This window comes from Nematostella vectensis, chromosome 10 (assembly GCF_932526225.1).
Source record: "Nematostella vectensis chromosome 10, jaNemVect1.1, whole genome shotgun sequence".
Lineage (NCBI taxonomy): Eukaryota > Metazoa > Cnidaria > Anthozoa > Actiniaria > Edwardsiidae > Nematostella > Nematostella vectensis.
This window is the reverse complement of record NC_064043.1, coordinates 10484372-10505116: the sequence shown is the minus strand read 5'-3', so window position 1 is coordinate 10505116 and position 20745 is coordinate 10484372. Positions and strand designations below refer to the sequence as shown.

General features: G+C 40.6%; 2 protein-coding genes across 2 annotated transcripts; one reads left to right on the top strand and one right to left on the bottom strand.

Annotated features, from left to right (window-relative positions):
* Nucleotides 1–134: 134 nt before the first annotated feature.
* LOC5519254 (CWF19-like protein 2) lies at nt 135–15475 on the bottom strand. Its single transcript, XM_048733543.1, has 22 exons — nt 15340–15475; nt 15071–15184; nt 13165–13293; nt 13029–13064; nt 11758–11829; nt 9201–9323; nt 7940–8039; nt 7617–7720; nt 7098–7141; nt 6912–6972; nt 6577–6869; nt 5967–6050; nt 5498–5807; nt 5018–5218; nt 4645–4785; nt 3998–4115; nt 3364–3458; nt 2790–2906; nt 2193–2231; nt 1642–1758; nt 948–1130; nt 135–436 (listed from the first exon to the last, which is right to left on the bottom strand). Exons 1-22 carry the CDS (start codon nt 15427–15429, stop codon nt 281–283), a joined length of 2727 nt encoding a protein of 908 aa, XP_048589500.1. The 5' UTR covers nt 15430–15475; the 3' UTR covers nt 135–280.
* A 194-nt stretch (nt 15476–15669) lies between these two features.
* LOC5519196 (protection of telomeres protein 1) lies at nt 15670–20108 on the top strand. The gene is made up of 4 exons (XM_001639044.3): nt 15670–15839; nt 15979–16744; nt 18327–18792; nt 19247–20108. Exons 1-4 carry the CDS (start codon nt 15704–15706, stop codon nt 20063–20065), a joined length of 2187 nt encoding a protein of 728 aa, XP_001639094.2. The 5' UTR covers nt 15670–15703; the 3' UTR covers nt 20066–20108.
* Nucleotides 20109–20745: the final 637 nt, after the last annotated feature.

The following is a 20745-nucleotide window of genomic DNA, read 5'->3' as shown; positions in this document are numbered from 1 at the left end:
AGGGTAGAGTTAGCCACGAAATATCTGTGCGGGCGGTGGTGAGCAAATTGATTAAAAATGCGAAATGGGAGAGGAAAGGAGGCAAGGAAGGCAAGGCTTATTGTATGTCAGAATGACCTCACTTTAAAGGTAGCTCTGTTTCTTTGATCTTTATTTTATTGGGACAGTAAAATAATGAGTATATACCTATAGGGTCCAGGTTCACAACTTTCTTTAGAAAACAATGGAGCAGTTATGCTTCCACGGTACCAACTATCCTAATAAAATCCTGTAAAATACTTCAAGACTTCTTGCTCCGGTCAATCCGCTGCGTCCAGTCGTAAGGTTTCCACCATTCCGCGAACTGTAGGACTTTAGTTTTGTGCTCTTGGAAGCTTTCGGTTCGTGGCTTCCTCCATCTGTAAGGATCTAGGTCAAGCATCCCGCCGATGATCTCCTACGTAAGAAGGGACATTTCAATAATTAGAAAATATTTTTTTTTCGTCTCTTCAAAAGAGCAAAAATATGCATTATATAAAAAAGCTAAGCACACTCCATGTGTAAAAAAAAAATGACCCCTTCGAAAGCAAAGCTAACATTGTGTAGTTTCAGAAAAGTATCCATACCCCAAACTGCCAGGAATTTCCAGAGGGAAAGGGGGGGGGGGGGGGGGGTAAAAAGCCCTTTTTCCATAACAGTTACTGTATTTTTTTCCAGGGGGTTGGAAATTCCAGAGGGGGTGGGGGGTCATACCACCGACATGGGGGGGGGGGATGGATATTTTCTGGAAACCACTACAAACTTGTGGGACTAAGGATGTTATCAGGCTTTTTAACCGTAACACACAAGGACGTGTAAACACCCACCCTCGTGGGCCAAGGCTGACGCGGAGACCAGAAACGAGAGGCCGATGATGTTAAACACCCTATTCCCCAGTGACACCAGCGCCATTTCTAGCCCCATGTTACCTTGCCGAAGTATTGCGGGAAAAGCTCCTCGTCCTCGATGATGTGCGCAAACCCGCCGTCCAGACCAAACTCTACATGAAAGAAGGGGAGTCCCCTAGGGATGGAGCTGCGCAGGCCTTTGTCCCGTGTGTCAATCAGGCGCTTATTCTGGGCCCACTCTACATCGGCTTCCATGATCGCTTTCTTATAGAGAGAGTACAGAATCACTAAATGCATTAGAAATCAAACAAACTCGCTTCAAAGCCTAAAAGTGTGCTGAATAAAACACAGTGGGAACTTTCTTCACTTGAAGTAAATCATTGCCTTAGTAACCGTTGTCGCCATAACATGGGTGTGTGTAATTTCTTTCATAGGGGGAAGGGGTGTGTGTGTGTGTGTAATTTCTTCCATAGGGGTAAGGGGGGGATTTCTTACAGATAGATACAATTATTTGGAACAATCAATTAAACCAGACTTCGGGGGGAGCCATCTACAGCCCTACATTGTCGTCGTTATCTTTTATTCCTTCACATGAAAAAAAAAAAACTAAATCATTATAATCATATAACCATCAGGCCCGCCTCTGCCGATCTCGGTCTTCTACTTGTCAACCCAGGTTACTTGCGGGTTTGTTACGTTTATATACAGTGAATACTTTTGAACTAAAACATGTCATCGACTTATATCAGTGAAGAAAATTACTTCGGCGTTATACCTTAAAGTAAATAGGAGCCATGTCGCCGTCTTCTTTGGGGATGGGTACACACTCGACGATCATGTGATTCTGTCTTTTGAGGCTGCGGCAAGTTTCCAGGAACACCACATCACGATCCTAACAATAAAACATTTAAACATCGACATAAATCAGATTAGTCAAGACGTTAGATAGAGTTATACAGTACTCGTAAAAAGTGGGCTCTGATTGGTCAAGGGTTTTCGCCTACAGCCGCCATGTTCGGGCGTTGCTGTTCTTGACCACCACTTCATCACCGGAAGTGAATTCACACGCCAAAAGTGACGTGACTGAAACCCAAGAATTACAGGACACACGCACGCTGGCGTCAGCATGCGCGCGCACGCCCCCCAAAACTAGATTGTAATGCAGAAAACGTAAGAAAACATTTTAATTGTTGTATTAAACAAATATATTTTTGTGTGTGTCTGTCCACTAATAGATGCACAAAAGACGTCACAGCATACCACCACAGTCACGCAACTCGACTGCGTCTTGTTGCGTAATTTTTTTTTTCAACACAATCAACTAACCATTTCCTCGAACATCTTTGTCAGCCCTTTCTTAAATATCTGAAGAGAACAACAATAAACAGTATTTAAAAATATATTTTATGTAGTCCATTCGTTTATATTTCAGGACAGGTTATATTTTAGGACAGTTTTTGTTTTTGTTATCCTTCTCGCTTTTTTTTTTGTGCACTTAGTTCCATGGCCGAGCAAACTAATACTTGTAAAAAAACAACACTGAGAGCATTGAGAAACGTTGTTCCATTTGACCCTTTATTTGGGATTGCAGTTGCAAAGTGGATAAGTGCTTCACATGCAAAACTATTGTTTGGTAGATTCGAACAAATATGCCACTGTTGCTTGTTTGTTTTCCCAAAGGAAGGTAATTTTGATGCACTACTTTTCACAAGTTTGTCAAAGGTAAAAGAAACCGTTTTTTTTTACCGGCTACAGGCTTATTACATTAGGCACGTTTCGTCTAGTCTTTGTCGTCGTAGGTTTATGCGCCACGCGCGCTACCGGCTCAGATTTAGCAACGTGACACAGGGAGCGCGTCGCAATTTAGAATGCAGCCTGGCAAACTTTCCTGCTGCCCTTGGTTTGTTTATACGGAACCCGTACCTTAATCTCATCATGGACATCTTCATCGATAAGCGTGGTCGCTAGCGAGTGCTGCATCGGCACGATCAGGCAGTGGCCGTCCGTGAGAGACTGGTGAAGAGGCAGTGCCAAGTACGTCTTGGAGAACAAGCGGCAATCAGGGGCACGACAAAAATGAAAACGATTCATTTGGAGATTTTTGTAACAAAGCAAAGTACGATGCAAAAAAAAAAAAGAGGATTTATTCGAAGGTGTGTTAGATATGAAGCAAAGCAAGAAACTGATTCATTTGAAGTCGTTATGGTTATAGTCCGATCTACCAAGGCACAGTTTCTTTCTAATTAGTATGCAAGAAACACGGAATTGATTTACACTTAATAATTAGGAGAAATCCGTAATGTCCTAATGCGCTTAAAAGCATGTCTGTGCCGCGCTGGTTGGCTATTGAGTTCCGTGCCAATCAGTTTGAACATTTTTCGCGATCTTATTGGCTAGCTTCACAAATCTGTTAAGGTGTCCACGGTAGCGCGCGTCGCATTGTACTATACAACGGACCACAATTCAGTTCATTTGAAGTTTTTAACATTAACGGTACCTGGATCCCAATTGCAATGATGAGGTGCTTTTTAAGGTCAGGGTTCTCAAAGCAAAACCTGCACTTGGACAACTGCTCTGACAAGCGCTTGTGTTCTAGGGATACAATGAGAAAAACGCGTTTTTTTTTTTTTTTTTTTTTTTTTTTTTACATAATTCCATGTCAAAGAAGCATAGAGATCTTATTCTTTATGGAAAAAAACATTTGGATTCGATCGTACTTATAGGACATGCAATATATGACTGGTAGAACTCCACAGGAGCGTAGGGAATGGGTGGGACGGGGGAGGGGGTGGGATGGGGTATGAGGGTGGGAAGGGGGGGGAGGGGTGTTCGAGACGGGTACGCAAGGTCGGACGAAAAACGGGTTTTACCAAAGCCTGCCTCTCGACATCAGTGACGTTATGCATAAGGACGTCATGCTGCCCCTCAATTGACTTCACAATTTGTATTGGAAAACGTAAAATGACTTCTTAAGAGGTTGGTCCCATCTTAAGTGATAGTGCTTACACACTGACTCACACTTTTAAAACTGCAATGAGCAGCCTGTACCAATACTGATGGGGAATCTATATGTAAAAACGAGCTACACAAATTTTTTATTATATGGATTTCATTTTTGCACGGCGACATACCTGCAATGGCCTTGTGCCTTTCTCGCTCCTCTGCCTGTGCCGGAGTCAGTTTAGTCGCAGCAGCCGTCACAAAGTGGTCGTCCAGCGTGAAGTTATCAGAGTCAGTCTTGGATGCACCCTAAATAAGTGGATAAATAAATGGATGGATAAAATTACCTTTGCTGCAGTAACCTCTGGTCCGACAAGAGAGGTATATGAGAGGGGAGATGGGGAGAAGGGGAATGGGGAAACATAGATAGGTGAAACCAAGCGAGGGAATTTATTATTGTGCTCATCGCAAAGTAAGCATGTCAAGTTTGTTGAACAATTGCTAGGCTCTTCTCGAATTAAATTAGGTGATGCTGTACTGCTTTGGGTTTTGGAATTTTCTATAATATAAGTTGGAGTTGGAATAAGGTATCACAGCTATGGATTTTATCCCTTGACTTAATTTTGCCACTCAAACAAACATGGCCAGCAAAATATTCAGCCATGTAGGATGTTTTCGCAAATCTTGTTTATCTACAGTAATTTTGACTATTTTTTATGCGATAATTTGGACAATTTCTTTTCATGTGCAATAGATGGCAAGGGCGAACGAAAAAAAACTAGATTCTAGAAAACTAGAACGGCACGTTCGGCAAGGGATCAGTGTAAAACAGCCATACCTTGGAGGCAAGGCGGCTGAACATGGCGTCGTAGTCCTCAGCAGTATTCATGCGCTCCATGCGAACCATGTCTTGTAAACTGAATCTATCATCGTCAGCAAAGTACCGCTCCCGGTCACCTGATGCGCCGTGTGTGGCAACCTAGCGTAGCATAGAAATGTTAGAAAACGTGTGGTGACCTTGTGTTTCAAAAGTGTAGAATAGGAATGGTAGAAAACACGTGTAAACCTGGTGTTACAAAGTTTAGAAATGGTAGATAACGTGTGGCGCCTGATGTCACAGAGTGTAACAGGAATGGAAGAAAAGGGTGGCCTCAGAATGGACATTTTGTTGTCTAAATGTGGGGTTAAGATCATTAACTCATTCATATGACCTTTTTCTTCTTGCGCCATCCACCCTTAGGCTCAGCTGCTTCGTTCATCTGCACGGGTCGTGTGTTACCACTCTTGTCTGTCCGTGTGAGTACCACAACTTCCTCCTCCCTCGGCCCTGCTCTCGTCGCAGGGTTGGCATCTTGGGCCTGTTTGTCCTGGCGCATTTGCTTAAGTTCCTGCCTAAGTTTCGCAGCTTGTTCCTGGAAACAGAAAATATGGCAAATAAAATTCAAAAATCATTTTAAACGTTTTTAGCTATATCATAACAGATGATTTCTGTAAACTACTTGAACAGTTGATTTCCAAAAATCCTGAATCATATCATCAAAAAAAGGCTGTAAATATATTTGCAGTCTTATTTAAGGCGAGTATCCATTGTAAAAGTATATCGGTTCATCCACAGTTGCCCAGCCCTCCACAAATTTGGGTGCTGTATTTTGTGTGTGCGCGCTATCTTAATTCAGCATTCCTTTACAAACCTCATTCCCCATTAACTCCGCCTTCACAATCTTAGCACCCATACTATTGAGATCAGCCTCTGTAACCCTTCTTTTTGGTACGACGGCCTCGGGTGTAGGAGGTTTAGTGCCTTGTTTCTTCTCCGTGGGTTCACCATCACTTATAGAACCCTCACTCTCTGAGCTCGACTCCGAGCTAGAGCTCATTCTTTTCCTTTCTTTTACTTCTTCTACCATCTCCTTCTCTTTGTTTTTCGTTTGCTTCCTCCAGCCGCCCGAAGATCTTGAGGTTTGGGGATAGTTCCTTATAACAGCGGAGGGGGTGGGGTGTCTAGTGTCAGAGAATGGGGTCAGTACGCAGCTCTTACAAGCTGCAATTTGATTGGGCAAATGAACATTATCCGCACCTCGACACAAAGAACGAGAATAGAGACAAAAGAACTCCTTTGTAGTGCAAAGATAATAGGAGACAAAGCAGCTGCGTACTTACTCAGAGAATGAGCTCCAAGACGATGAGGATGGCTCGGCCGTTAAACTGGAAGGTCGCATAAACCTGCTGGAGCTTGAAGAAGGCCTGGAAAAATATAAACAAAAAGAAACAAACAAGATAATATATACAGACTTTACACTTGTGTGACATGTTTAGAAGAATGATGTTAGAAGAAATGTCGTCTCTAAGATAAAGTTTTTAATGTAGACTTTCAGTCAATCAAAGCACCTCTCGAAAAATATATTATCAGATAGATATAAACTTTGCAAGCCAACTAGTGACGCAAAAAATGCATGTCAAAACACAACAGAATCCTTTTATTTATGAAGTTAGTGTAAAGACTCTTGCGTGTTATTGGTTAACATTCTTAAGACTTTGGTATCGGTATTGTGCGTTGCACTATGACAGGAATGATGTATAATGAAAACAACTATACTTCACAACTTCTAACCTAGAGGAACACACAGCTTAAGCAGGATTGGGGTTACCCTGCACCATGGTCTTTTTTTATTTGTGTAATTCTTTCAAATCTTTAGAATTTCTAGCTTCTTATTCGTATCTCTAAAATAGATCTTTAATCTTATTGCATCTTTCAATGCATTGCACAAACCTGGAATCATCTGGTCTCATGAACATATTTCTCCTTGATCTATCCCCAGACAGTCTGCTTGAGGTAAGATCTCTTCTTCTATCAGACTCGTGACGGTGGTCTCTTCCCACTTGTCTTTCTTCTCTGTGAGGGCGGCCATCGTCACCATTCTGACTGTCCCTCTTTGATTCTTGTTCTCTTCCCTCTTGTCTATGCTCCCTGTGAGGGCGGCCATCACCTCTCTGCCAGTCCCTGTCCGCGTCTCGTGCCCGTTCGAGCTCATTTCTATCACGCCTGTCACCTCTTTCACTTCCCTTCTCTTTTTTAGCGACATATCTGTCAGGTCTATAATCTCCCTTCTCAGGACGTTTGCTACTTCGACTGTCAAACTGATCTGACCTTCCATCTGGCTTGCTGCTATTTATGAGTGGAAGTAAAATGAACAAAAGCACTTTAGCTCTTGGAGTGTAAAATGAATATGATTTAATTGACATTCAGAAAAAAAGAGGTAAGAAAAAGTGAGAAAAGGGTGCAGGACCAACCTCATTTCTGCTGCCTTTATCAAACTCTGTAACCTCTCAATTGACTGTTAAAAGCAATAGAAGTCAAATTGTATTACTCTGGGATGGGAGTGTATTATTGCCAAATAATGAAAAGAATAACAATGTACATTTTTATTTATTTATGAAGCATCTCGACAATAAATTACCTAAATGCCTTGACATTTTGTGTTGTACACTTCTCACAAGTCTCTAATAAGCACATTGCATATGTTACTGACTACCTGTCAGTGAAGCTATACTGATGCATGCTGACCTTCAGGTGAACTTTGTAAAAAGTATTATAACTGAAGATGGATGGTACCATGGAGCATCTTTGTTGTTGTTTCACAGTTTCCAAAGGTTTTCACACCTCCAGAACTACACAACACAGCTCCAAATGGCCTTGGATGAACTTAGTCACTGAGCTATTGTGGCTTTTTTGGGCCATCCCTCCTTTGTGTGCTAATACAGTACTGCATGCATAATAAGACAAGGAAATGACAGTGTAGGTTTACCTACCCCCCATCGGTCAGCAACCACCTCCTCAAGACTTCGCCCTTCCTCTTTAGATTGTTCTACAGACCTTTTATAGGCTTTTCTCAAAAATCCAAGATCATATGAAACTGAAAAATTAAAATGAACATCTGTGACAAAGTAAAGGCATTTTCAGGATTACATTATTCCCCACATTTTGAGTATAAAGACAAGTATTTTTCGTTATATGTGGAGTGTCTATAACACTTTTTTCTTTGGCTCTCTGTGTCTTGCAGTGTCACATGAGCTCAAAAAAACCCTTTAATCATAACCAATGATACAGTGAACTGAAGGTCCACTGACTGTACCTGAACCAGAGTCCTGGTTAGAATTTTCATCATTTGCTGTTGGTAGTCCAGCACCTCCATCTTTCCAATATGGGTTAAGCTCCTTCTCATGCTGGCCAGGCTGTTTAGGGGGAAAACCCCTTTAGGTATATACACATAACTCAAATTAAGGCCCTGATAAGCTGAAGGGGCTGGAGTTGGAGGTAGGGTGCAAGGTTGCTAAATCTTAAATCTAATGTAACATTATTTTGTTTTACCCTGAATGCTGAGTAAAACCATCACACATACAAGTGATTTCCCTGCTAGCAGAGGCCTCTTTTCTATGTATTTCGCTGGGCTGGAGTTCGCGAGGAAAAGATACCCCTGCCATGGGTCGCAAATTCGTTTGATCAAACCGCCGTCCACGATCGTGGACGAGATCCAGAGCGCATGCTCCATTCATTAATTACTGGCCACTATTTGAGCCCACAATGACTAGCGCATGCATGAAACGTATATCCGCTGCGGGATAATAAGCCCGCATTCGAAACGGCGTCCTCCGTAGAAAAATCACGCAACGAATTATAAAAGAAGCCATTCAATGCCTTATCTTCATTCAGAATTTTCTCTCTTTTGACTAACGAGTCAATCTTCCGTTTACAGGTTTTGCATATTCTTCTGGGAATAGCTGATCTAAGTTTACCAAAACGTTTTGTAACATTTTCTTCGAATCCAACTTTGCGATATTTACATTGAAGAAACTCGCCTGCCCAGATGTCTTGAAATTAATCCCACAAACAAGACAAAACTCGTCTTTGCTGCGTTTGTTGTTCAATCTTTTTAGTGACGTTTTAGGTGATTGAAATTGAACAGTTGTTTTCTTTTTTCGAAGAGGAGAACTAACTGGAGTTTGATGCATGATTTCCGACTAAACCCATGCAAAGCATATTGACAGCTTTCGCGCGATGGTACGGGTTTTAGCACGTCGGTCGCTTATTAACGCTCACGCATGCGCAACAGAAACAGTTTCGACCCATGGCAGAGGTATCTTTTCCTCGCGAACTCCAGCCCAGCGAAATACAGGGAAAAGAGGCCTCTGCTAGCAGGGAAACAAGTGATACAAAGAAATTATCTTATTACCAGCAACAGTAGGATGTTTTCCAAAAGAGGGGTACTTAATAGGCACTGGATACTTGGCCAGTGGGGGTGGGGGGGGGGGGGGTTGCTGCCGAGCCCCAAGGTGTACTTGATATAGGTATTGAGGGTACTTGGATATGGCATGAGTGAAGAAGGGATGTATTACTGTATCCAGACAGGAGAGCTTCTTTTCCTTTTCTCTTTGTTCTTCTTCTTCTATTTCCCTCTCTTCTTGCTGTGCTCTCTTAGAGCTACTTGAGAAGGTTGGCAGTAACATCCAGCTATCACGCTGAAAAGAGAGTGGCTAAAGGAATCAGTATTCAGAGCAAATATTTTTCCAAACATGGACAGCAATGTAGCTTCAACTCCAATGTACTGGAAATATCTGGAACCAATTTGAAATGTAACAGGAAAGAAGCCTAATAATAAATCACAAAATTGATGTAGTTCTTCTTGAATCAATTTTCACCCATTTTTTAAGTCTTTCATTGCCATAACACCCTAAGACGCCTGTAAAATATAGGCCCAACTCAAAAACGTGAAAAATGCAAACTAAACATCACCAGACCCGGATACTCATAGATTCATCCAAGGCATAGACGACCTTCAAAAGCGCATCGAAGCAATGTAATAGAATTGACTCTTTTGTCAAAATATCAACCTTAATTTCTGACCAATTCGTAAACAAATGCTTAACCCATTGACTCCTGGCTATTTTTGAGCTGAATTTACAAAAAAACAGGCTGAAAACAGATACCTCCCCCCTATTCTGAGTTTTATACAGCCCGTCAAAGTCAAACACAGCTGCACCTAGTCAGCGGTATCCAAGCTTTCCAACAGTGCTTTGCGGTCCCCACTTTTAATCCCTCGTCGTTGTGCTGAAGCCAGTACAAGTTGATGGTTGCTTGTATTTTTCATCAAAAATACAGCTATGAGCATCAGGACATCATGAAGTCTTTTGGGGCATAATTGAGTGCTTTGCTTATGGATATTTGCAAGCAAAGGTGGATTCATGATGATTTTTTTCTTGTTTGGCTTTGCCTGGATGAGAAAATAATTTTCTAATGAATCACCACAGCTCTCCTAAATGCTGTCTTTTCTGAAACCAAATTGATTCCAAAATTGTTTACACTGCTATCCTGGGTCTGTATGACCTGGAATTGATTTGTTTGGATTAGGGGTGAAAAGACTTATAAAAAACCATCTGACTTTGGGGAAAGGAGTGTTGACTGGCCCTCCCCTGGCGAATTTTTCCCTGGATCTCCCAGAATGCTTTTCAATTCGTAAAGGCATCTTTATGGTTTTACAAGCCTTCAAGGAGTGGACATTGTGTTTTGAGGCCATGGAAATGAACCTGGAGGATCAGAATAAAGGTATCTATTTGTGTCTTGAGCTGTGTTTGCTGATCTCTCTCCCTTGTGTTGTATTTTGAGCGTTTTATTGAGAGGGGTGATTCTGCTTTTCTTTCCTTGTTCGATTTGTCAAAGAACCTGTGCTATTATTTGGCTTAAGAGTAGTTGCCAACACCTTGGTTGGATGCATATCTTCAAGACTATTTATCCCTTAGACTGATGCCTGAGTATCTTCATCTTGTTGTGTTTAGTTTGCATTTATGAATTTTTTGGGTTGTGGGTACTTCCCAAAGCCGGTACAGGCCGGTTGAGGGGTCAATGTGTTAAACATAGAAACATTTCTTACCTAAAAAGACACAAAATTCCGAACTACAAATAGAGACAAGCAAACACAGATCAAGTCACCAATAGATACCTTTATTGCGCTCTGTCAGGTCCCATTTTACAGCAATCAGTCACAATAATCAATGCTAGAACCTCCATTAGAAGCGAGACACCATGTTTAGCCTATTTTGCATGCCTGCACTGCATCATGGGAGTCTTGGAAACACCTTGACAGACAGGCGGGCAATCTCCTCCCCCAGAATCATAACAGTTTTTTTTTATAAGTCTCTTTGCCCCGATCCAAACAAAACATTTCCAGGTCCAAGGAACCCAGAATAAACCTAAAAACAATTTTTGAATAAGGTTGGGTAGCAAAGATGGCCCACATTGGAGAGTATGAGGCCATTCACCAGAAAATTCCTTTGTCACTTGGTGAAGCCCAGACAAGGAATTATCCCATTGAATCAACCTCAGCGTGCAAACATCCATAAGCACAGCATTAATTATGCCCCAAAAGACTTCATGATGTCCTAAGGCACTCTCAAGATGTGAAGAAGCTGTAATTTTTAAGCAAATTAAAAGCAAAACTGTTGTAAGCAACAGGCTCTAGCAATGCCGCCGCTAGAAAGAAAAGGCAACTTTTAAGCAAATTAAAAGCAAAACTGTTGTAAGCAACAGGCTGTAGCAGTGCTGTCACTAGAAAGAAAAGGCACCGCAGTGCATTGCTGGAAACTTCAAGGCCTACCGTCTTGGGTCAGCGGTAGCTTAGCTTAACTGGTAGTGTTGGACTTGAAATAGGGGGGGAGGTTTCTGTTTTCAGTCTGTTTTTCTTACAATGTTGTTCAAAAGTACCCAGGAGTGAAAGGGTTAAGTATGGATTAATTGCAATACTAGAAGGCAATGTTTGATAACTGCAAATTTTCTCAACAAGCAAGAACCTATTGTAGAAATTTCAAGCTGCAGATTAAGTTACTCTGCACTATTTTCTTCCTTTAAAGAATTTTTAATCTAATATATTAGCAAAATAGTGTGGACACATTTTCCTACCTGTTGTGTTATTTGTGTTTGTGGATTGTCACTCTCCACTGCTGGAGTCTCCTTGACAACCCACTCATCCTGTTATATTCAGGGCTTGTGGAATTACGTGCTTGTGCGGAAGCGCGTAATTTGGCTTTTTCCACGTAATCCGCGTAACCCACGTAATCCACAAATTTTCGCGTAATCCCGAGTAATTTGGCTAAATTTTGGAAGACAAAACATTTAATTCACAGCTGATGTGTTCTTTTAGGGTTTTTACCTCTATTTCTCGTAAAAAAAGAGATATTCTTCGTAAGAGTGCGATATTTCGGACTGAATTTCAAAAACAAATAAAATGACTAGGCGTTCTTTGCTAAACCGCGAAGGCCTCGGACTAATAATAAAATACAGTTTTTAATTGGCTGGTAGCTAGAAGCTAATGAAAACTTGCCTTAGATATTTTCACGCAAAAAAATAACCTTTTCAAGTTATTTCGTGTTTTCCTCATCCTTGGAAACCCAGGGGTATTTTGCTCTAACGTTTTAGAGCAAAATAACCCGGGTTTCCGAGGATGGTCATTCGGCAGTGAAGCTATTACTTTGCACCGAAGTTTAAGCCTACAGAGGGAATGTCGTAGATCCTTGGCTTGCAAAATGTGCAAATAAAGTCCGTAAAACCTCCTTGTTGTGATACATTTCTTCAAGTAATCGAGGAGAGTTGTTCTTCAAGCAAATGCGATTCGAATAGCTTGTGTCTTTTTTATTATCTGAGACTGTTTCCCCGCAAACGCGGCAATAATTCATGATTGCCTTTTCCGAGTAAAGAAGGCTAACCCCTTTTTTCTTTCGTAAATTACAAAAGACCGAGCTGGCGAAACGGTAAACTATATCCAAACGTGTAAAATTTTCCACAGTGATTTGCCTCCAAAAAGATTGATCGATGACAGCTTTTGACATCTTTAATCCCCAGGGACCCAGGCGCCTTTGTCTGTCGTGACGGCTTTTTTGCCAAGTTCGTTCCTGACTGTTACCCAAGGGTTATTTTTCTCGCGAGTGAAACGTTATAGCAAAATACCCCTGGGTTTCCGAGGTATGTTTTCCTTCGGTACAAAATGTAGTTTGGGCGTAACAGTTGATATTCCGTGTAATGTAGCGCGTAATTCAGTAAAGAATCCCGCAAAATTTTGATTTTTTTAAGTAAAATGTCTTGCAAAATCCCGTGTAATTGATTTTTTTTTCGCGTAATTCCAGAAGCCCTGTCTATTGTTCTAACTGTTGAATCAAGCTATAAATTCCACTTACTGATGAACTTCCACCTTCTGTTGATGCCTTTTTATCCTTCAAAGATGAGGAAAGATTGTGGTAACAAATATGCAAATTCATGCCCCAAATTTTCTAGAAGAATGTGGTCACAGGGAAACAACAGAGTTGTCTTCTATGCCAATGAAGAAAGAGTGTTGGCTTTTTTTAAATGGTTGTTGTATTGTTTAAGAGGCAATGACAGTACCTTTTTTAGTTTCCTTGATTTCTTTTCTTTCTTATGCTTCTTTTTCTTTGAGGATTTTTTCTTGAAAATAAAATTTAATAGGTAACAAATTTAATATTGAACCAATTGAAAAGAGGAGGTTCTCAAGTTTAAGCCCATAAAAACATTCATATCCACCACCTCATAGGAGTGACAATAGGCTATTTCAGCTATAAGCATACATGCACATGCACCAAATCCATCCCTGAAATGTTCAATGTTTCCAGCAACTATTTACTTTTTAGTAACTTGGGTACGATCAGTGATACAGTTTGACATCGATCTTGGTTTACGCTTCTTGTTTACATATATCAATATTTAAAACTTTAGATATTATATATATACAGCGAAAGAAGTGCAAAAGAAATTGGCCGAAGTTCCAATTACAACCTTTTGTTATAAATTTGAAAGTTCAGATGTTTTTGCTGAAGTTCAGTTACAGTATTTTTTGGCTGTTAAAACCAGCAGAAAGTTTGTCATCCGAATTTCGGATGAAGTCTTAGGGCTATTGTTTTCGATTTTCGTTTGAAGTGAGCTCTTAACCATACTTCCCGGGACCAAAACAGCATCATCGCAGCTCCATGTTAGACACCAGCGATCATCAAACAACATAAACAATATGCTTCAAGGCAGGTTATTTAAAAATTAACATATGAAAGGCGATGCTAGGATCAGACAAATTTGAAAGAGGTAAACATGAAAAATCTTTAAGCGTGAAAAAAATTGGAGTTTCATTATTAAGAGTTCCATTATCAAAGGTTCATAAAACGTGTGATCATGGAACAAGACTTGCTATGTCTATATAATATATGTTTAAAATATTTGCATACTTTTCGTGCTATTTTTTTCCTATTTTCATCTTTTGAAGCTACAGGCTTCATCCTAAAGGTGCTATAGGTCCAAACTATGAAAAAGAAAGCTCAGATGTCAGTCTTCCATGCACAAATGGACTGTTTGGTGTGAAAATCACCATGTAAAATTCTACGAGTTGCACGTCTTCTATAGTATTGATTATGAAATCGATCAACTGAGGAAGAAGATGTGTCAAATTACTATATACCCATAAATTTAGAAAAGAGCAACGCAATTCCAAGTGTGATAACGTGTTTTGACGCTGGTGGTAGAAAACCCCACACAAGTCATTGCCAAATTGCTGTAACAGTTTTGTACGCATATTATTGGCCAGTTTACGGCTATGGTTATGGATGAACTGGTTTTGCTATGGACAAACTGGTCTATGGACGAACCAATTTATGAAGGAACCGACTAGCATTCACATGCACTCTACAGGGCAACTTACTCAACTACTGTCATGCAGTGCGCATTAGGGGCAAGCTTTAAAAGGTGCACGCTGCATTATGCTTGCTGAGGAAGGTTTCCAGGCCCCTAGCCAGGGGGTTCGGATGAACCCCCCACCCGGCTTGAAGGTCTGCTCAGAGCAAACAAAAATATATAAAACGTTTGGCTGGAGATATACCATGCACATCAATATGTCTTTAAAATGACTATAAAAATATTTTTATAATAACTATCTTTTTTATTATTGCTATATGTTAAAAAGTACCCTATTAATAACATTTTAAATACAAGATTGATTGCCTAGTGTAATAAGGCGAGGAGAGGGGTATACCGGAAATTTGGTTCGCTTAAATGGAAAAACAAACCACCCCGCTCAAAATCCTGGCTACGGGCCTGGTTTCTATTTTAATATTTTAATGTGTGCATGCTTATAGCTGGAATGGCCTATTACTGCTCCTGAAAATGAAGTTTGTGCAGAAAATTAATTTCGTTCCAAATGTTCGCTGACTATCAATATTACCTTGATATTGTTTTCTGTGACGCGATCACTGACTGATGGGAGCATCCATGTATCTTCACCTGTCTCCTTTCTCTTCTCTTTTCGTCTTTCTTCTTTTTCGTATTCTTCCTTAGCCTAGAATAAGAAAAATAGCATGATAAGTAAATTTTAACAACTCTTTTTACTTTAAACTTATAACAACTGTTTCTTCATCGTTGGATAATATCCAAATTGAAAAAAAACGACAACGCATTGAAGCTCTTGCGAACAGCAACCAATACTCTTCAAACCTTTTGCAGTATATCCTCCCTGGCTTTTCTCTTTAGTGCTTTTTTAGCGTTCAATTGCGTTTGCGACACGAAATTCACAGGAGCCGCCATCTTGGATTTTGCTAAATGGATGAGACCGCAGAACAAGATAACAACGGCTCATTACACAGGATACCCATTTTAACTCATCACATTATCGCGAGCCCCCCAAAAAAGCAGAGTATTAAATCTTAGAGTTGAGAACTACGGGTATCTTGAAAAAAAAAGTTAAAAAAAAATACAGAGCACTGTTTTTCTCTGTTTTTTTTTTTTTTTTTTTTTTTTTTTTGGGAGCACTTCGGAACGCTGACCAATACCGAAGGCGCAGCACTCCAGAACTCCAAAAATGGCGGAAAAATTCAAACATGAAGTTGTTACACTAAAAAATATCAACGAGCTCCAAAAACTGAAGGATTGCCATTTCGAATCAATCCGTGAGATCAACGAACAGTGTGCGAAGGACCCAGAACTGCATATAAAAGGTCTATAGAGTTTTACAGCCGCAATCGAAGCCATGATAGCTGCTTTTCATGTGTCGCATAATAGGCTCTGCTGATTTGTACTTGTGTTGTACAATTGTAGAGGCACATATCTAAATTCGAAAGTGTTATTTTATTCCAGGTGTGATAAAAACTGCATATGCCACATTTGAAACCAGGAAAACCTTCACGAGAAAGCTTGTTATAAAGAACGAAGTATGTCAAGATATCCTTGATACTATAAACCTATTTCTCAAAGGAGATGTTGCAAAGAAGTGCAATTTCCTCCAGCCAAATGACACTATAGTGATAAAGGGGTTTACCCTGGAGAAAACCAATTCTTCGGGTCATCCCTTTCGGATCTTGCTAGATTCCAACAAAAATGATGTAACAATCTTGGCTATCCCACATAAACAAAAAGTGCCAAGTACTACCATGGAAAATGCGACAGTAAACACAAAGCCAAGTGAGACATCAGTTAAAGGTGCATGTGGCCGAAACTCCAAGCAAAGTAGCATGAGAGGTGGAGGTTTCTTTGTTTCAAGTTTTGATGCACTAAGTACTAATTCCCAAAATAGCAACTTGAATGCACAGTCAGGCAAGGAATCCTACACAAAGCTTGCTGAGCTAAAGCATGGTGCTATCAAGAACTTCTATGGGCTTGTGAAGTTCTGTAAAGTGTCCAAGACAAGAAGAGGGGAGTATGTCGCTGCCATAAGTTTGGTTGACGAGTCACTATCATCACTAGAGGAAAGCTTTAAGTGCAATATTTTCACCAAGAGTGTTGAACACCTTCCATTGGTGCATTCTGTTGGGGACATTCTACGTTTAGATGGTGTGAGTCTGGTTAGATTCAATGGAGTGACACAAGGGACAGTATCAAGCTTTAAGTCAGATTCATTTTCATGGTAAGATTTTTCATACAGGCTTGTCTATTCAAGGGAGGCTCTTAGTAGTGACGGTAAAGAAATTGGCCAAAGTTCACCCAATTACGGCCTTTTGTTCTCAATCCGAAAGTTCGGATGTTTTAGCTGAAGTTCGGTTACAGTATTTTTGGCTGTTTAACCAGCCGAAATTTTGGCATCTGAATTGCCACGAAGTTTTAGGGCTTTTGTTTTTGATTTTCATTTGAAGTGTGCTCTTAATTTGACACATCAGCGCGGCTCCATGTTACACATGCTCAATCATAGAATAACATAAACAATGTGATTCAGGGTAGGTTTTTTTCAAATTAACACAAGAAAGGCAATGCTAGGATTAGACAAATTTGAAAGCGGTAAACATGAAATGTTTTAGCATGAAAAATATGGCAATTATTCGGGGTTTCCTTATTCGGAATTTCTGTATTATGGTAGCCAATATTTTTTGGTGTCTCTGGTTTTGTAGATTATTATACATGAGAGTGCAACTGAAATGACACATAAAAAACTAAAGTCTGAAAAAATATTAGAGATTTTGAGTAGGTTGATGTATCTTTGAGGTGTTCACACTCCCCTAGCCCTTCTGTTGCTTCAGGCCTGATACACTGTAGCATACAATCCAACCAGCCCCTATAATTATAATCACTAATATTGATTATTATTTTGCTGGTGCAAGGTATAGGCCATGGCATAAACATAAAACCCTAAATCTTTCTGAATATTGTGCACTACACTTCCCTGCTAGCAGAGGCCTCTTTTCTCTGTATTTCGCTGGGCTCGCGAACTACAGCCCAGCGAAATACAGAGAAAAGAGGCCTCTGCTAGCAGGGAAGCACTACACTCTCATCTGGGCAGTCTTTGGTCTACACTATCAGTCTCATATTTTAATACTGTAGACCAGGGTTAGATCCCATTAGCAAAGCAAGGCATGAGAAAGAATATTTTTTAAAGACTGTTGATCAGCCACTCTTTTATTATTGTTTCAGACTGAAAATATTACGGTTTATTTGCAAGAATAGTTCAAAATAACCATTAACATTTTAATTCCAAAACTTTGTTAAAGTTCGTTTTATCTCAGTGTTGCACACTTGAACTAGCCAATAGCAATGGTTGCTTTGTGTTGTTCAGTGTTGTGTGGTCACATAAAGTGGAGGTGTGACTGGCCTTCTTTTACAAATATATAGGGGTTGTTTGCCATGTGGGAGGTCCGTATCGTGAAATACCGTGACCGAGGTCTTGAAAATACTGACCGAGGATGAAGGCCGAGGTCACGGTATTTCACGATACGGAACGGCCTTTACCTGGTAAATAACTTATTTATTTTTTCTCAGTGCCAGGGAAAACATACTTTGAGCCAGCAGCGTGCGCAAAATATCGATTCTCGGACCTAGGGTAGATATAGGAATCTCCGGACCGCTCTATTAGCCAATCAGAATGCAGGATTTGTTACCATGACCGGTAAAAAAAATAATATTTGCTATACTTTACTTATCAGAATTGTTCAGAATATCTATCAATACCATTGCATATATATGTTTAATTGTGATTATTGTATTGCATTTTCTTATAGGTTGTCATTTAATGGTTCTTATGACGCCCCAGTTCTTCCCATGGCATCATCCTCAGCAAAGTACCATATGGATGATGATGACATCACAAGAGTCAGGGAACTCAAAGATCTTGCTAAAACTGCACCCAGAATTAACCCAAGCAGAACTCTCCAAACCATCAGTGGCTTAGATCCTTCAACACAGTTTGTCAATCTGGCTTGTCAGGTTCTTGCCCTATGGAAAGATCCTGCCTTAAACTTCCTTGTGCTGCAAGTCTGGGATGGGACGACACCACGGTATGGTTGCGATGTTGAGGTTGATGATCATAGTAGGTGGGTTATGGACAGAAAGATCTCGGAGCAGGCTGGTGGAATGGCTATTCCAGTGTGCCTCTATGATGAGCATTCCACTGGACCAGCAGCAGATCTTAACCCTGGTGACTTTGTTATGTTGGCCAATGTGAGGCTGAAGGAAGTGGACAATGAGGTGGGTGCTTTTATAAAAACATACATTCACTGCACAGTGTAAGATAACTTACAGTATGTATATCAAACGCACATGATGAATTCACATATTAAGTTTATTATTACCCTGGTCCCAGAGCCTTGTCTCTCAGTTACTGACAAGTGAAGCTCAGTGCAGAATAGCTAGCTACGTTATAGGCTCTGGGTAAGTCCGAAAAGGCTTTTTTGACAGCTTGGCTGGCTGATCTCCTCATCTGTCTAACCACTATAAAATATTCAACATTTGACACTAAAAAAATATTTTGGTGGTTTTATTAGCCAAGCACTTTACACTAACTTAGTGGTGAGGTGTGTTTTTTTGTGTGTGTGGAACAATGCTATAAGTCATGGATTTTAGATATGGGTAAATTTACTTTTTATTGTGACCTTATTCAGGGAATAGGTCATATTTTTATTGTACCATTTCGGTTTATTAGGAAAACGGGAAACCAAGAGTTGAGTGCATGATGCATAGTGATTGCATCAACGGCAGGGGAGTGTACATGCTCAAAGACACAGGATGGACTGACTGGTATCTCCAGAAACTAAAGGACAGTATCCAAAACTATCTGGACAACCACCCTCCACAGTCCCTCAGAGAAGAGATAGCAGAAGCTGTCAGTGATCTGCGAACCCAGCAGACTTCATGCACAGTGACCGATCACCCAAGGGTCCCATTTACCACATTATGGGATATCCACAACCAAGAAAAAGTGCCAAACAAGTACAAATGCAGAGTGAAGGCAATTTCCTTTATTCCTCCTCAGACCAAAGAGTTTGTGCAGCTGCACTGCAGCACATGTAAGAAACTAGCATCAAGAATTGGTGGGCCCTCTGGGTCCAATATTGATGATGACTGCGATGGCTTAGGAACACAGCATGATCGCGATGTAACTCCACATTCTTGCCCAGTTTGTGGCAACCCTTTCACAAGAACCTACCTTTTCTCGTTACTGTTAGCAGACAGGACAGATATGCTCATCGCGATGGTATTTGATGATGATGTGAAGCACTTTTTCCCCAACCTCCCCTCCCCTGAAGACTTCTTGGCAAGTGAGGAGCACCAGGATGGATTACATCATAGCCTCGTTTCCATGACACAAAACCCGGAGTGTAGCATTGACTTTGATAGCCAGTCGCTTGAGTCCAGGCCCTGGATGGAGTGCTGCGTCATGTCCTACCACAGTACCCCCGAAGATACTAGTAAGATAAGACGCTCTGTCAAGTATAGGATCTTTGGTACTACTTTAGTTTAAGGGTCGTATATTATAGAAAGAAACCCGATATCTTTTTTTTCAGCAGAAGGGCTGTATACTCTTTCGTTCTGTTATCGTGATGTTTTACAGTAGAAGGGCAGTATACTCTTTCGTTCTGTTATCGTTTTGTTTCGATAACTTTTCGTTTTGTTTTGAGCGTGTAACAAAAAAAATGTTTATAAAATTATGTTATGTTATGTTAATTTTTTTCTTCTTCTTTTCTGCCACAATGCTCTTCAGGAATGCCATTACACCATGAAAGGTGTACTCGATATATTTATTGGTGTTCCCCCTCCCTCCTCACGCCCCAAACCTTCTCCTTATTTAACTCTGACGTCGCGGTCGCTCACGAGTAACATGCTGATCTATAAGACATACATCCGTCATCTGTTGTATGTGAAAGCCCTTATCAAAGCACATCTAGCTACGCTAGGGTCTAGAGAAAACCCTAAGGACTCGAGATTGCGATCGTTTCGGTCTCAAAATAGTCTTCTACGCAGCTGCACGAAAGTCCTGGAATTATTTGGAGAGGTGGTCCATATTAGAGAAGTGATCTATGCGGCCTAGTTCCTGACATTTTGTTTTTCGGAGTCCTGTGCTTTCCAGTGATGCAAAAGGGGCTGGGGAGAGCCAGTTTTCTGTGATTTCAAACTTATACCAACTAAAGGAAGTCCGATTAG

What these genes read in the sequence shown, in the direction of transcription:
- LOC5519196 (XM_001639044.3), top strand. Translation starts at nt 15,704, where the DNA reads ATGGCGGAAAAATTCAAACATGAAGTTGTTACACTAAAAAATATCAAC. An exon ending in AAGTCAGATTCATTTTCATG is followed by an intron (nt 16,745 to 18,326) that starts GTAAGATTTTTC and finishes ATTTTCTTATAG; the next exon opens with GTTGTCATTTAATGGTTCTT. An exon ending in TGAAGGAAGTGGACAATGAG is followed by an intron (nt 18,793 to 19,246) that starts GTGGGTGCTTTT and finishes TCGGTTTATTAG; the next exon opens with GAAAACGGGAAACCAAGAGT.
- LOC5519254 (XM_048733543.1), bottom strand. Translation starts at nt 15,429, where the DNA reads ATGGCGGCTCCTGTGAATTTCGTGTCGCAAACGCAATTGAACGCTAAA. An exon ending in GGGAGGATATACTGCAAAAG is followed by an intron (nt 15,185 to 15,339) that starts GTTTGAAGAGTA and finishes TTCTTATTCTAG; the next exon opens with GCTAAGGAAGAATACGAAAA. An exon ending in AAACACAAATAACACAACAG is followed by an intron (nt 9,324 to 11,757) that starts GTAGGAAAATGT and finishes CTCTCTTTTCAG; the next exon opens with CGTGATAGCTGGATGTTACT.